Consider the following 16649-nt stretch of genomic DNA (forward strand, 5'->3'; position numbering starts at 1 on the left):
CTCCTCTCCTCATAGAGGCTTTATTTGTCCCACACACTGTGGTGGAGGAAGAGGACAGGATGTTTGCTCTGGCTGTGACTTCCCATGTCACATTTTAACATGTCTTCCTATCCTTTCTGGATGCTCATTTAATTTAAAACCATACAAGTATTTTGCCAGAATTACAAAAGGTAAGGGTATTGCACTCCATGTCCCCGGCAAACAAGCCGAGGTCACAGGTAGTACCCAAAGGTCATAATAATTGGCTGCTGACATGACCCCTCTTGTTACTCGCCATACAGCCCTCTGCAAACTATGGGATTCTGTTACATTTATCCACTAGACCAGCAGGCCTAAGAAAACAAGAGGGTACTCAAAGTCCTCCCCAGCCCACCTGCTGCTTTTCAGAAAGAGACAGCAGTTATAGAACACAGGTTCCAGTGCTACATATTGGGTAAATACAGTCTCAAGAGATCAAAGGGAAAGAAAGCACTTAGTCCTTCCAAGCAGTTATCAACACAAAACACAGGAAAAGAGGCTGGAAGGAAATATCATCCAATCAGCGATGTTCTGCCTTTCCCAGGGAGAGATCAAATAAGCATATCACTCCTGCCTGATGTTTATGAACAGTTTAGACAAGGATTCTAGTGATGAACATTGCCTTACTATCCTAAGCCATGAAATTTTGCCACAAATGTCTAACCCAAGTCTTGCTGGAATTCAGATCAATATTCATTCTAGTTTCTTTCCTTTTTGCAGCAGTCTTTTCATCCCCTCCATCCCCCATTTATTTGGAACATAATATGTTAGCCTCTTTTTTAGCTGACCATACCACCATCACTTTTCTTCAAACTTCCTTCAGAAAAAAAAACAGAGGTCTAGAAGATGTGATCCAAGCTCTCATTAACCATTAACTTTAAATTCTATGGCTGCTCTCCAGTATTCTTACTCTCCCTCCCAGCTTGTAATCTGCAATTCAACAAGTGCAAACCTTTGTTAATCAAGATCATGCTGGACAAGACCTTGTAGAGTCTGTACCAAGCACTTGTTACCTGACCTTGTTTACTCTCTGAGGATAGTTTTCCAGCTAAGTTTGCTCGCTGCACAGTAGTTTCTAGATCATAATTCCTTAGCTTGTTAATGAGAATACTGTGTGAACATTGAGGACCCCAGTATATCAACATATTAATGTTATAGCATCTCTCTGTACCACAAGGCCTGTTACTCCACCATAGAAATAAAAGAAATGCTGGATTTAAAATAATGTATCTTGAATATGTCTGTTCTGGCTGTTGCTCAACTTCTTTTTCTAGGCACTAAAAGAGTGTTTCATCACTGCTCCAGTATTTTTCTTTGCGCTAAAGTTAAAAAACATCAGTTTCTTCTTCATCCCATCCCTTTTATCCCATACTGAAGAGGTATGCACCATTATTCTTTTTGCATCTGCTACTTCACTATCTTGAAATTGCTACCCACTATATGAGATTGCTTCAGATAGTTGTTTTGGGGTTTGGGGTTTTTTGTTTGTTTGTCTGTTTTATTTTTCTGTTTGGTTCTTGTTTGTTTTTTTTTTAAGCACCTCAGAACGAATTTCATCAGGCCCTCACAGACTGAAAATCTTGTTTATCCAAGCAACCCACAGGTTTTTCCCCCCCTTGCCTAGGAGAGTATTTATACTTTTATCATGACTGTTAACTACAATGGCTGGATTAATCATTTCAGAGAACATTTTAATCACCTCAGCATTGTCCGTTAATCCACTAACATGTGGATCTTTTATTTCTTGCTTTTTTCCAATATCCCTTTTAGCTACACCTCATTATTTGACTGTTCCAGTTTTGTTCATGCATCTTCATGCACTTTGTGTGCATCTTCAGCCAAACACTGGTTCCCATTTCCTGTATGTTTCTAGTGTTTATGTCAATTAAGAGATCAATAGAGAGCAACAGTCTTTTTCATTACTAATTTTTCCCCCCAATGAAAGTGTCTGGTACTATTACAGTACTTCTCAAAGAGGTTGAGACCAGTTTCTTTCTTCCTTATATTTGGCCCCAGTCAAGCTTTCCATGCCAAATTCTGAGCTTTTTGACATTTGTGGGTTTTATTTTACTGATCTGTCATCTTTCTTTTTCCTATGTAGTTTAGCATCCTGTCAATCCTGCAGAACCTGTCTTCCATCTATGCATTCTCTTTGTTAACCTAAAAGACTATTTTTATCAATTTACTTACTTCAGCAGAGCAGTATGATCTGCTCAGCCCTTACCAAAAGACATTGGACAGTTACGAGATTTTAAGTAGCAGATCTCACACTATCAATGATTCTTCTGCAGCTACTGACATACACCATGTATTTATATTCCAGTCATATACATCTACTTGATCTGATTGAGGCTGCTCAGAATATTTTTAATGAACACATGTTAAGACCTTCCGCTGCTGTTCATTTCCCATATATGTGTTAACGTGCAGACACTTAGCATGCTAGGTGGAATGGCCTACTGTTCTGCAAGGTCATAAACAATATGCTATAAATGCGTGCAAAATACCACATGTGCTAGAAGTTATCAAAAAGCTATGATATATATTTGGGGGTTTAGCTCAAAAAAAATAAAGTATTTTCATATGCAAACATTCAAACTCTTTTCACTTGGTTAAAGCATTGCTGTTGAAGTATCTATATAGATATGTGGTCCTCAGCAACCTCACTGTTATTAATAAAAGCAAGAAAGTCTCAATTAGGAACAAGAGGGCTTGGGACTAGTTTGCTGATACTGTCTTTGTAATAATTCTTACAAAAACAACTTGTCTAATCTAAGTGAGAGATATATTTTCTTAGGGTAAGAAAAATATATTATTATTATATATATAGCCTGCAATAAGAAACTCATTATCCTCAATACAGGTCAAAACAATGGGAATTTACATTAAGCAATAATTTATTTTTATAGATTTTTATACTATGGTAGTATTGGAAGTAATACCAGGCATTACTATTTGTTAATAATGGCATTAATACTACTATTTATTAACAGCAAAGAAGTTTCACACTTAGGATTCCACCATATTCCAGAGGAATTTTTCTCCAAAAAAAGAGACCACAGCAAAGACAGGCTTAGAGGTATGCTGTGCTGACAGAGGCTGCCACCAAGCCTGCAGCTTACACCAGCCACATAAGGCATTGTACCACCTTGCTCCAGACACAAAGCTGCAAAAACACCAGCAGCATAGTTGCTCATGCAATATTATTTATTTAGCTCAACAGACAAGAGGGCAGTAGCCCCAGAAAGAAACAGCAGCCCCAGAAACAGCTGTCAGACCACATGGAAAATTCAGTTTTTTAATTTCCTCACTGACCTATCCTGGATGCAGGGCAGAAAGATGAAGAAAGCACATTTTACAGTTCTCCATTTCATAGGGTGTGGGGTGTCAGTCTAAGCACAGATGACCACTCTGAGTTGGACCATCCCACAGGACAGAGGAGGAGGGCACGACCAGTTCCTAGGAGAAGCTTTGGGTTCAGAGTTGTCTCTCCTGCTCTGGCCTCTATGTCATTGAATAACTTGGAAGACAGTAAGGTTTAGACATAATGGTACATATTGCTATGAACTTGAAGATTGTTTTGTATTCCAAAACAGGGAGATAAGGTAGAACAAGTCAGTCCTTTAAGTACTCATACTGTGCTGAATAGAATTTCACATTTTTATAATGTTACTAAGCTATTTACCTTTAGAATCACTGCTGAAGGCCATGTGTTCTGTGCGATAATTAGATTTAATTTAATAGTTTGCTTTATCCACCATCTTCATTGCAGAGATCTGAATAAAATTCCTCTTGGCCATGAAATCAACAGAAAACTATTTCACGCCTGACAGTAGTCCACAGCATCCAAAATGGAATACTTGGATGGGATTATTTCTTCCACAAATATGGATCCAAAGATTACAATGAAAATTTTCGTTTATGAGTACAGCTATAAAAACTAAAACTTGCCACTCTATATTCAAAGAATACACAATACTTCTCTCTTAGATCTACTCCCTAAAGAGAAAAGTTACAAAAGCAGTTTTTAAAGATTTTTCTTAAGGTAATGATGTATTTCATTTTATTTTGCTTAACTTGTTGTTAAACCTTTATTGCAGTTGGCGTGTATACAATTGGTTTTATATTTATTATACCTTTGCCATTTAGTTTCATTAATCAAACCAGGTATGACGATGGGATTTGAAATTGCTGTATCAACATGGACTTCTTTACTCCCAGAACTTTTTGACCTATTTAAAAAAAAAGCTAGTAACAAAGTTCCTAAACAAGCCTAATAGTTGAACATGCCAGTAACTTCATATATAAAAACCTGAAAAGGGAGTCATTAGATCATGTATTCTGACCTCCTCCAAGAGTTATGTGAGAGATCACCACCTGCTCGGCCTTTGAATAGGCTCTGATAACTTGTGCCTGATAAGGACAAGTCTTCCCTTAGCAGTCTGTTCCACTGACTCATTCTCACTGGTAATGGGCTCACTTCTCAGTTGAACCCTTAATAGGAAAGATGCTGATGCAAAAGTGCCAGATTAAGTTTTCAACTTAATATTAAAGTTTTTGTTTGCTTGTTCTTGTTTTGGTCTTTTTGTTCTGTTGGCTTGGGTTTTTTAAAGAAACGCAGTACAGCTGTCAAGACTTTCACACAAACCATATATTGTGTTTATAGCTTCTACTGGCAAAATCTGCTTTGAGGAAAATGCCCCAATACAGCCCAAACTGTATAAAATAAATTAAATTATACTGTACATATCATATTGCACACTACTGAAAAGTTAGGCTGTTTATTTTGTCTTTCTCAGCTTCAAAAATCCAAACCTGATTTTCAGATTTTCCCTGAACCACTTCAAAGTAGGACAGACCAAATATGAATCTATCCATCTCAAGTTCCTTTAAAATACTTATATACATGTATTCTTATATATATTAGTATATCTAATGTTTTATATTTAATACATATTTGTGTACATTGTATATAATATATTCATAATGGTTTTATATATTTTATTTTTCCCTTAGATTCCCCTGTATTAAACCTGTTAATGTTCAGGGAGAGAAAGTACAACAGTGGGAATCAGGTAGTTAACTCTGAGAACAGCCCTATGTATCCACTTGTGATTAAGAAATACCAGAATTTCCTTTTCCTACTCTGCAGTAAGTGGTATTGTTGCCAGTGTTGGGGACCCGTTGATACAAGCCGTTCATCAGAATTTCAAAACCGGCACAAAAACTTTAGGTGAGCAAGAGAGCTACAATGCAAGTAACTATAATTAGACTGTAACAGTGGAAGAGTACAAAGTAACATTTATTTTTGTTAGCATAAAAGGTCAGTAAATGTAATCCTCTATTGGACAGACAGCCTACAAGCTATAAACAAAATATTTTTGATATTACCGACTCCAGTGGAGAAAATATTTATTAATAAACAACAAAAAGGGAATTTTGACACGCTCTGCCTTAACAGTAAGTTGACACAGCTTTTAAAAGCTAGAAAACTTCCCATACCGATTTACATTTGTAATTGACCACCTCGAACGTTTATACCCAAATCTTTCCTGCTTTTGTCTTAAAGCAAACTGGTCACATCACAACACTGGTCATACAGACCAAAACTAGAGCACTACAGTTCTCATTTTAGCGCTCCCTTCGGGATGCCCCAAAGACCAGCTACTTTCCAGCCTTTCATCGCTAAATCCTCTCCGCGGGATTACACTCAAAAACTTGACGCTTCCCCTCCGCTTTTTAATGTTTTTCCAAATGTTTCTTCGCGAAGGAAGGAGAAGAGAAGGGGGGCATTTAGCATGTATTACTGCACGAATAAATCTGACCAGCCTGGGTCAGACGCCAACCTCTTTGCACTGCTGAAAGCCGAGAGTGCCCAGTCCCACGGCGGACGTGGGGTTTGTCATGCTTACCTGCACCCTGCTGAGGATCGCCTCGCTCTTCTCTCTCACGTCGGGGAAGGGGCAGCGCTTGGAGAGCATGAGCAGGCGGGCCAGCACCTCGCTCAGCCCGTCGCGGGCGGCGGGAACCAGGAGCCCGTCGGCGGCCCGGGGAGGCGGCACCGCCGCCACAGGAGCGATGGTCTCGCTACGGCGGAGAACGTCTTGCCCGATGGTGTCCAAGGCGGCGGCGCGGGTGGCAGCGTCGCGGCTGCACAGCCCGTCCCAGCGCACCTCACCTTCCCGCTCCTCCATGGGGCCGCCGGGCTGCTTCCCCAACGCCTTCTCAGCAGCCCCGACGCGGCCGCTCCATGGCGGTCTCCCGGCAGCAGCCAACCTGCCCACAGAGACGACAAACACGGCGGCGAAAGGAGAGACCTCTGCCTGCACCGCATAGGGGCAGAGCGGGAGGGAACTCCCTCAGCCCCGGCCGGCGCCCGCGCCAACCGCCGGCCACCGACGCCGGGGCTGCCGAGCGAACAACGCCGCTGGCGCTTCACCTCTCCCGGCGGGGAGCGGGGCAGCCACCACCCCGCGGGGCCGGCGGCTCCTCCTTCCCGCCCCAGGCATGGAGGGAAGGGGACGGCCCCAGCCCTGCCTCTCCGCCGCGGGGCGGCCCCCTCAAACCTCCCCACCGGGGCCGGACCGCCACAGACCCCCAACAAACCCCTCAGCCGGAGCGGGAGGGGGCAGAGAGGGATGGCCAGGACCAAAGGGCGGCCCTGCGCCCGGCGTGGAGAACTACGCGTCCCGGCGGGCAGCGCGCAGCGGGCCCGACCCGACCCGACCCGAAGCTGGCACCGGCTCCCGGTGTCAGCGCTTGAGGGTGCCGAGGGAGGGTATGAGAGAGCGGTGGCCGCCGTTTCCGCAGAGGCGGTGTCCGTGGTGGTGCCTCGTTTTGTGTGTGTTGCACCGCAACAGGTGAGCGAGAGGAGTTATCTGGCCGGCAGCAGCCAGGAGTAAAGCAGTGCCGGTGGTGGGCTTGCCTCAGAAATTCGCATTGGCAAAAACTGCAGCAGACGCGTGGTTCGGGCCACTGCAGAGCCTTGTCAGGTGTGGGCTTCAGCAGAAGCCTTTGGTGTAGCCTAAGTAAACATACTGTGGAGCTCTCATCCGTGTATATTAATCCATGAAGGGGGTTGCAAAGAGAATGAAGCTAGGCTTTTGTCCCTGACAGGACCAGAAGCAGTGGGCACAAGCTGAAACACAGGAGGTTCCCTCTGAACTAAAGCAAACAGTTTTTCTGCTGTGAGGATGACTGAACCCTGTGTGAACCATGAACAGTTGCCTAGAGAGGTTGTGGAGTCTCCATCCTTGGGGATATTCAGAAGTCTATGCCCTGGACATGGCCCTGGGCAACCAGCTGTAGGTGGCTTGAGCAGGGAGGTTGGACCAGATTGCCCTCAGAGGTCCCTGCCAACCTCAGCCATTCTATGATTAAGTAATCTACCACCAAACAGTTGGTGTTTCCCTTGCTTTTCCTGCAGGGTAAAAAGGTGCTTTTTTGATAAGGTTAATTTTCAGCCAAATCACTTCCTTGATCCAATTCACCTCAGCAGAGAGGAGAGGGAAACAAAGGCAAAACCACCTGTTTGCAGCTGTCACATGAAAGCAATCATAAACCGATAATTCTGAGTATACTGAAACGCAAAAGAATGCTTGCAAGGAAATTGGAAACAGAAATTAGGCCTACAGGATCTTGCAGAATTCTTTCAGACATCTCAGGTACACATTTCCTGCTCTAAAATTTAAACCTCAAAACTGAAGTTAGATGGAGAAGCAGCAACTCACATACCACTAAATGACACGTTTCTGAGTCCAGGAACAGCACCTGGACAGACTCACCAACACCACCCATGAACAACTTTAAAGAATCTGGTTTCTTCGTCTGACATTCGTTTTTTTTTTCTGGCACTGTTCCTCTAAAGCTTGAAAAATAAGTGTCATTCTGTCATTACCTGAACCTTTCAAGGAAGAACAATCTCTTTTTTCCATAAAATCTTCTCTACGAGTAGTCTGCATTGCCCTTGTTTGGCAGCATGGACAGGCCTGGGCTGCTTCGTGCAGCTGCTTCCTGTAGGCCTTTGGCACCCTTGTGAACAACATATCTACTGAAATCATCACTACCTCTAATAAATGTGAGTCTTGACTTCTCTAAGCACTCAAGGCCTCCACCCATCGTAACTGATGGGTTCAAAGAAAATAATTCTGCCAGTGCCTTTTATGTTTTTACATCAGCTACAATTTCAGTTTCCTGTCCTGTTCTGTCGTCACTCGGCATGGTCTCCTAGTTTTCCTGTGAATAGGCATGTCATGTGTGCTTGCTTTATTTCTATGTTAATCTTGGTCTTCAGAAGTTGGATAGATCTCCTTTTTCGCATGATAAGTTTGCACTTGTGGGGTGTCTCTGGCAATGGCTGCATACATCTGAGATAAATAAAGTCAACCAGAATCATAACTGAAGCCCTGGTATTAGACTTTGGTACAGCTAAATTCCCACACTGAATGCTAAGATTGATTGAAAGTCACGGCAGAGCCTTTTATCTTTTAGAAGTTGTTTTTTCCACAGGCTGCAAATGAACTCTGGCTACAGGAAACAGATTGTGAAACTGGCTCCAAGGCCTAAGCTTCAGATTTCAGCCCTTTGTTTTATAGATTTTAATGTAGTACTTGGTAATGGAGATGGAGGTGGCTTTATTTTTTCCAACAAAATCTCTGCAGTTTTCCAATACCAGGTCAAGCTTCTGTATGTGCTGCAAGAAATGTGGAAATCAAGGTCAAAGGCTACCAGTAGAATTAATCAGAGCCTGAAGTTAGGGGAATGTGTTTGTTTGATTTGTGTGTTCACTGACTGAGGTTAATATGCTTGTTTTTGATCCCTAAAGAATGGATAACAGAAAGGCAGAATTATGAAGGAAACAATCTGGCAACTCATCCAGAATTACTGCATTTGAGTTTCTAAAATGATAAGCTGACAAAAAACAAATTTGTGGCTGTTTTAAACCTCAGTATTTCCTTCCTTGATGGTTTATCAACTTCCCTTTTTTTTTAACTAGATAAGGACTTCTACAGCCATATGCAACAGCAGAATTATTTCTTGATAATGCAATACATAATAGTTGTATCTTTTCTAAAATATAACATCTGAATTATATTTACTTTTTAAAATGTTTTCCAGTTTCTGTATGTCACAAAACAGCACTTTACTGCAGAATACACTTAGTCAATTACTGGAGAACTAGTAAGAGCACAGTGAAACTTGTGCAGCTTAGAAGGAACTGCTTTTTAAATTAGATACCTTCAGCTGCTTTCATTTACACCTAGTTTTGTTGAGGCTTGTTTCATTCCAACCAGTAAATACGAATAAATATCTCTTCTAAAAATTCACCCTCCCCTCTTAGATCTGCGTTTTGGCATGTTGCCACAACAAGTGGGCACTCCATGGTGTTTAGTGCATTTTTTCTTCATAGCAGCCCTCTGAAGAAGCAAAGTTCTGTGACTCCTGTTTTGCAGAGAGACACCAGAAAGCCAGAGGCTACTCCTCTACTGTCTTTGAAGCCAGGCCCAAGCTTGGTGTCAAGCCCAGACTCATGTATCATCCCACAGATTGGCCTCAATGGTTGAGCAAGCTACAGCATACGATGTGGGAGAAAGCATGGCCTTGGTTTACTTCTGAGCACATGTTTGTACATCTACCATGTGTTCTGGCCTATTGTGCCAGAACCCTGCCTCCTTAGATGTCACAAATGGAGCAGGGATGGGCAAGTTTAGTCACTGGCTTCTTTTTAGGAGACCAAATTTTTCTAGCAGAAAGACTATAAAGTAATTTTATGCTGAAGGGTGGGTTGCTTTGGGAAGAGCTGAGTTATCATGTACCAGAACTACAGGTCACTTAAAGTCCTGCTGTAGTTTGCCAAATCTCTGACTATACACCATTTAACTGTATAAATGTATCCTAGAAAGACTAAGGGCTAGACTCCAGAAGAGAGTATGGGTAAACTAAAAATTCAGATCCGAAAACTCCACTGAGCAGTCACGTAAACTCTTAGTCTGTTTCTGGATAGAAAATAAGCTGGGCATCTTGGCACCTTTGTGCCCATTTGTGGTGTGGGAACTAGGTAGAGCAGTTCCAAAAGAGGTCCAACTGAGGGGAACGTCTCTGAGCTCAACAACTCAGGTTCTTCTGTTATCGCCACAAATGGCTTCAGTGCTCAGCCATATTTGGTAGAATGCACATCATCAGTGCAGTAACTCAGTGATGATAGAATTGGCTTTTGGCTCAAAGGGATTTACATCAACAACTTCTAACTCCCTGGAGAGTGTCCCAGGTGCTCAGAAGGACTGCAGAATGGAAGAGGAGCATTCACCACCTCAACTGTTGAAGTTGTGTCCCTATTAGAGAGGATGGCAAATGTATGACACTGGTGTGAGATAGAAGGAAGGAGACACAGGGAACTGTAGGCATTTACTCCTGGTTTCTGGTAGTTATTCCCAAGCCAGTGCTGGTTTTTGTCCAGGAACTCTTTACTACAAAAGTGTATAAGTAAAATCCAGGACACTTTCAACAATTAAAGTAGGGGAGAGAGATACATCCTTGTTTTACTCTGTCTTTTGCCTCAGCTGCTTTCTCCTTGTCCTAGACTCTCACATGCCTTTCTGAACAGGGTCTTAACTTCAGATGGAAAGGTGGTGACTCCCTGTTTCCTTCCTGCTCGTCTTCCTCCCTGTCTAGTATGGTGGTCAGGGATGCAGCATGAATGCTTCCCAGGAACTCCCACTTCCTGGCCAATGCTTTAACCATGGGGTAACAGCATAGGGAAGATGGACACTATTTCCTCCAGCTACACTTTAAAGGAAAATGAACATTGCTTATTGGAAATTTTTATCTGCTGACAGCCCAGCAGGCCTTTTAAACACCTTTGGCAGTCTGGCTGTTAATACAAACCTTGGTGATTTCCAGTAGTAACACAAAGAAAAATGCTGTGACCAGCAGCCACATGAAATGAAGTTGTATACCAGAGAAGCTAGAGGAGATACAGGGACTCTATTCATTGTTCTGAAGAACAGATTTTGGTGCTCACTGCTAGAAGAAGACTCAAAATTCTGAGTCCCAAGAGGAAAAAGGTGCCAAGTGCTAGTGTAGGACTTCACACACATCAAAATTGATAGAGTTTCCCACACAGCTTTTGTTAACTTCTCACTGTGCATGCTGCTTGTTTTGGCCATATACCTGCACTTCTTTTATATAAAGGGAATGTAAGCCTATCACTACCAAACTCAGGATTCATCAACGAGGCTGGAAGGCTCAGGCATCCTGGAGCATCAGTCCTAGTCCCATCTCATGGTGATTTATTAAGGTCACACAGACTAGCAAGAATTTAAGTCAAGTCCCTAGAGATTCACTAAATTACCTTGCAGTCAGAAACTGTACATCTAGTTAATAGGGGAGGAATGTCTCTTAAATAATTTAAATCAGTTTTATAACTGCAACATTGTGCAGGAGTTCATAGCATCTTACTCGGATTTTCTTTGCATCTCTGAAGTCATGGAAGTTTAAATATACAGATTACATGAAACAGGGATTCTATTGCATGGCTCTGAACATTGTAAATTTTCTCAGACAATTTAGGGCAGAAGTAGTGATAGACCATTTCTGAGTACTCATTGTATACCATATGGTATACAAACTATTTGACATTAATACTTAAGTTATTGTGCCTGTTCAGGATGCACAATGTAGATGTGTTGGAGTTGCTGTGAATATTCTAAGTCATGTAAACAGATTAAATTATTTTAAATTATTCTTCAACAAAACAGGTCTCCAAAATAAGACTGTGGACTCACTCTGACTCAGATCTGCTTGCAAATTTTCTGCATCTTTAAAGACTCATTTGTTGATGAGAAGAGGTGACTTTGGGAATCATTTCTTGCCAGCAGTGAAACATCTTTTCCTTGTTATTACTTTTTTCTTTTTTCTCATTCTTAGGTTGCCTGCTGTATAAATGCAGAATGGAGTTCTTGTTCCCCACCAGATGCCTACCTATCAGCAGCACAGAAATGAATATATGAAAAAAAAAAAATGCAGGGGTGGTAGTAGGTAAAGAGACAAATCCTATGAATAATTACCCTCTTCATGTTTCTCTACTTGTCCCTGCCATGCTCTTCTAGTTATCTGGCTAAAAATCTACCTTCTACTCCATCTTCATGGAGTAGGAGTTAAAGGATATTGGATGAAGAGACTGACACTTTCTCTGAAAAAGTATTGGTAAAAACAAAAGTTTACTTTGAAAATAAATTCCAAGGACACAGTGAGGACACAATCTGTCTATTTCATATGCCTAGAGGGCAAGTTGCAATCTTCAGAACTATCTTTCAGTGATCCCATTAAATATTTGAGACATAAAAGGTGAAAATTATCATGCAGTAGAAGTGGTTACTGTGAATGAGTCGGTACCCTACCTCATGTTATTTCTTCGCTACGATTGTCATTTCAACACACTCTTACATTTGCCCACCTTACCCTAATATGTCTTTTTTGCATTTGCCCCTCTAATCTCTAACTATTCTGCCTGTGCATAGATACGCAGTATTCTATTCTGAAGATACCCTTGAAAACCTTCCCTTTCCACAACAGCAAAGGCTTTCTTTTTTTTTAATCAAAGGTCAAAAACCAGAGCCAGTAATTTCCTCCTGCCTTCCAGTCTATCAGGACACTACATACTCTGCTTTGCTCTCTAGAAAGCTGTAAGAGCTGCTTCCAATCTAATGAGCAAAAGCAGATTTTTTGAGAAATGACCAAGCTAAGCAAACTACATATGGAAGAGCATGATGGCAACAGCAGCAGAAACTAACAGTGGGGAGAAAATATAATTTTTTACATTCTTCATGTAGAGTACTGAGGAGAGCAACTTCAGTTTCTACATCAGTCAGTGTACTATGAGCAAACAGCATCTGTTGAAACTGGGTTCTAAGTATGAAGGGAAAACACTTGATAGTTATTGTCATGTGGGAAAAATAATTGGATCTTTTTACTTCGTAAAAAAAAAAAAAACAAACAAAAAAAACAGACAACTTTTTGTGCTGGAAGAGGGAGCAGGAGAAAAAGAATACCAAAGGGAGAAGAGCAAGCAACAAAGCTATAGGATGATGTAAGTACAATGAAAAGGGAGGTGATGAGGGAGTAAAAGTAACTATAACACGGGGGTGGATAAAAGGAGAAGATACAAGGAAGAGTACTACAAGGGAAGGAAGAAAGTATGTTAGTGGCCATTGATAGCATTTGGTTTTGTATTTCGTGCTTATTACAAAAAGATTGTATTTAATTACTTTGGACTGATTAAAGACTTAGAAAGGTAAATATTTTGATAACACTAGCTTTCATGCTAATTTAGCAACTGTTACTAGATAGGAATTTGTGGTCTTGCTCCTCTGAATGCTAAGTTCAGTTATCATTTGCTCATCCAGGTTAAAGAAGTTTGCAACAACTCTGTTTCCCCACAGAGTATTGAATCTGAGTTTATCATGCACTTATGAATGAAAGCCCAATTTAATGAGGAATTGGGTCTGCTGTGCTCATTAAAGAAAACAGCAAAGCTCTAATGACATTATGACCCAAGTTTGCTTTATTCCTAAAAATCTTGTCTTTAAAAAAGATCTGTTTTTTTCCCACCTGGTTATTTCTTTGCTGTGTTCCTAAAGTACTTAGAAAGAAAATGAAACTACTTACTTACACAACTCTTTTTTCTTTTCTTTTATCTCTAGCAATAACAAACTAGAGAAAAATCAGTATGAATGCTTATAAGGTCTCACACAATGAAAAAAAAGCCTTAGGAAATTTTTTCTTCATTGAAATACCAGGTTTTATCATACTTCACAGTAAATACAGTGTCATGAAAAAAACACAATATATTTTCCTTTTTTTCCAAGACTGAAAAAAAAGTATATTATATGAAAGTTCTCCATTTGAATTGAAATTCAGGAATTAATAGGTTTTGTTATGGTAGTACCAAAGAAGAAACCAATCATTTAACCTTTATATATCCAGTTCTGAGACTCTCAGTTTGTATGTCACAGCTTGTACAGCAGACTAATTCCCATGGATCTGCCTGTGTCAGTTTTTAAAAAAACTTCCAAGTTCCTTGATTTCTCTAACAAATTTTATTCATTTTTTGTAAACTTATTTAAAGTGGGACTTGACAGAACTTAAAAACACATTAAAATGCTTTACTGGTTCAGTGAGGTTTCACTTCCTATTAGTTTTGCAGCTGTCACCATTTTGTTTCTAACCCTCTTAGATTAAAGAAGGCATAGGAGTACCTGTTACTGAGATAATGTCCTGAGCAAGGTCGTATGTTTCAGGCTGATTAAAGCAGTTGTGTCAGGATGCTACAGACTGGGTGTTCCCAAAACAACAATGCAGTTTGCCTACAACATTATTTATTTCTTTTGTGGAAAGGCTGTTCTTTGTCTGGCAGGAGTAAGGCTGAAAGAGAGTTGCAGCACAGCTAGTACAGCTGACCAAGCTTTTTTCCTGGTTCTCAAAGGAAAATGAAAGGGTAAAACGCAGACCAATTTGGATTGTGTCATGAAAATGGCCTCTCACATAACCTTTCACCAGCAAGGCTTGGCTTGAATAGACAAAGCAGCAGCCAGCATTCTGGGAGTTTCTTGGTATAGCCTGTGTTGGGGCAAGTCTTAAAAATTTCTCTTATGTCAGATAAACAGTGAATCATTCCTTGATTCATCTGAAACTTTGTTTTCAGTTATGAAAAAAAACACTATAAATCGTGCATGCCCAGTGGGTCAGGTCAAAAGATTGATATCTTTGTATTGCTTTCTGAAAAATCATTTGATCCGTTTTTTTCTTTTTCCTTTTTGAAGGTGCTCTGACAACACCTTTTTGGTTCTAAAAGGTTGCCCTCACAGTGATTTTGAATGAACCAGGGTCTCTGTGAGATAACAAACATTCAAGAATTTAGTGAAAGCATCCCTTACATTATCACATTATTGCTGTAGTACATCTTTTGGGAAACTGTTAAGCCAGAATTATTCCCTGAATCTACAATAGTTCACAGTGGAAAAAAACTTTTCCATATGCTGCTTTACAATATGGAACATAACTATATATGTAGCAAAATGTTTCTGAATTTTTTAACCTCAGAGAAATTTTTTTGAAACTTTTGATGATGTGGCTAGAAATAGAGGGAATGAATGTAAAGGAGGGGAGGAGGAGGATGAGGAAGTCACAGCTAGCCTTTCTGTAACATTTAGGATTTCAGTGGTGTTCAGTAACTTCCACTGTTGACATGCTTACTTGTGCTAGACAGCAGTAACTAAAATGTCAATTGATTTTTACAGCAACCTGATCCAGTACTCTGGCATTCAATGCAGGCCACATTCAGCAAAAAAAATATAAACAGTGTAAAGGTAAATCACATTAGTACTTACATGACCATGATGAAATGGGAAATTCTGTTTGTCTTAAGGTACCAAACTCCAGCTTACTTGCTCTCCTCTGGGGCATTAAAGTCACATATACAGGTATGGATCTGATTTTGGAATTGCTTCCTACCAGCCTTTGTGCAAGCTTGCTCCTCGCCTGCATGGGATGGTGAGCCAACAAGCCGAAGTGGTCCCACTGAAGGGACCAGTGCTGCTCATGCTCACATCCCAGGGGTGAGCACACCAGCTGCCGCAAGGTAGGAGGTAGGCAGTGTAATTGCATTAGTGAAGTGCTTTTACAGAGCAGTTTGCTGTGCCTGGCACCATACACAGGGTTGCAGCTGTGTGGCCCTGTGCTCCAGGAGCCTCCTCGGTCAGGCTTGGAGTCAAGCAAAGGTGGCTTTGCCAGACTGATGGTTAATGGCAAGCCCATGGTCAGTATTGAGTTGCCCCATGCTTGTTGCTGCATAGGTATTTACTTTGTGGGTTTCTGTGTAAATAACACTGGACATCTGAGCATCACCACTGCATCCACCAGCACAGACCAGGTCAGTTCTGGTTAAAAAATCCAAAGGGTCAATGCTGATTCAGATGCGACCTGCACAGTGCAAGTGCTTCACCCGACTCACCACAGCAGTGCAGGCTACTGGGGTGGGAGAGGAATATTTCTTCCTTCTTCTTTACCTCCAACCCCCTCTGCCGTAAGTGGGGTATTTTGCCAGCCTCTGTTTAATATGCATACTTCTACCTTGGCTGTTCCCCAGGCTCAAGTGAGTGCACTAATTTCCTCAACGAAGGACTTGTCTAAACAACGTGGTTTGGCTGCTTTAACAGGTGTTGTTCAAGTGCTAAATTCCCCTAAGCCTCATACAAGCCTTAGTACAAACATCACTATTGGGGAAGCAATATTTGCTTTAAAGCACCTCTCTAGGGCTGTGTACCATCATCCACAGTAGCATGGAATAAAAGAGTGGTAGGTTAAGCTGGCAATGGATTTGGGCTGTGTAACCCCTTTTAGAAAACAAACTTGTCTGTGATGGTTTTATAGAAACTTAAATACTTGTGAGGGAAAAAGTTGATGGCAGGACAGTTGACGTCCAGACATACGTCAAGCTACTTAATTATTTCCTGATAGGTTTCTTGTCCTAGTGGTCTGAAAGTGTCCAGGATGTTTGGTGATGTCTTGCTGATGTACAGTGACTTGGTCCTTTTCCTGGCCCATGTCCTTTCCTGCAGACTGCAGTGTTGTAG

At 41.3% G+C, this 16649-nt stretch overlaps 1 protein-coding gene across 2 annotated transcripts in view; it reads right to left on the minus strand.

Annotated features, from left to right (window-relative positions):
• The window catches only part of SESN1 (sestrin 1), an 80341-nt gene extending 73733 nt beyond the window's left edge, over positions 1-6608 (minus strand). Inside the window, exon 1 of one of the 2 annotated variants that reach the window (XM_062625048.1) lies at positions 5931-6608. In XM_062625048.1, the coding sequence (XP_062481032.1) occupies positions 5931-6212 (282 nt within the window). In that variant the 5' untranslated portion in view covers positions 6213-6608. The remainder of the gene's footprint in view (positions 1-5930) is intronic. The other variant, XM_062625056.1, reaches the window with a different exon arrangement.
• Between the last annotated feature and the right edge of the window lie 10041 nt (positions 6609-16649).

Source organism: Pezoporus occidentalis, unplaced genomic scaffold, assembly GCF_034315485.1.
Source record: "Pezoporus occidentalis ecotype Australia unplaced genomic scaffold, CSIRO_AGI_Poc_V1 ctg109, whole genome shotgun sequence".
Taxonomy (NCBI): domain Eukaryota; kingdom Metazoa; phylum Chordata; class Aves; order Psittaciformes; family Psittacidae; genus Pezoporus; species Pezoporus occidentalis.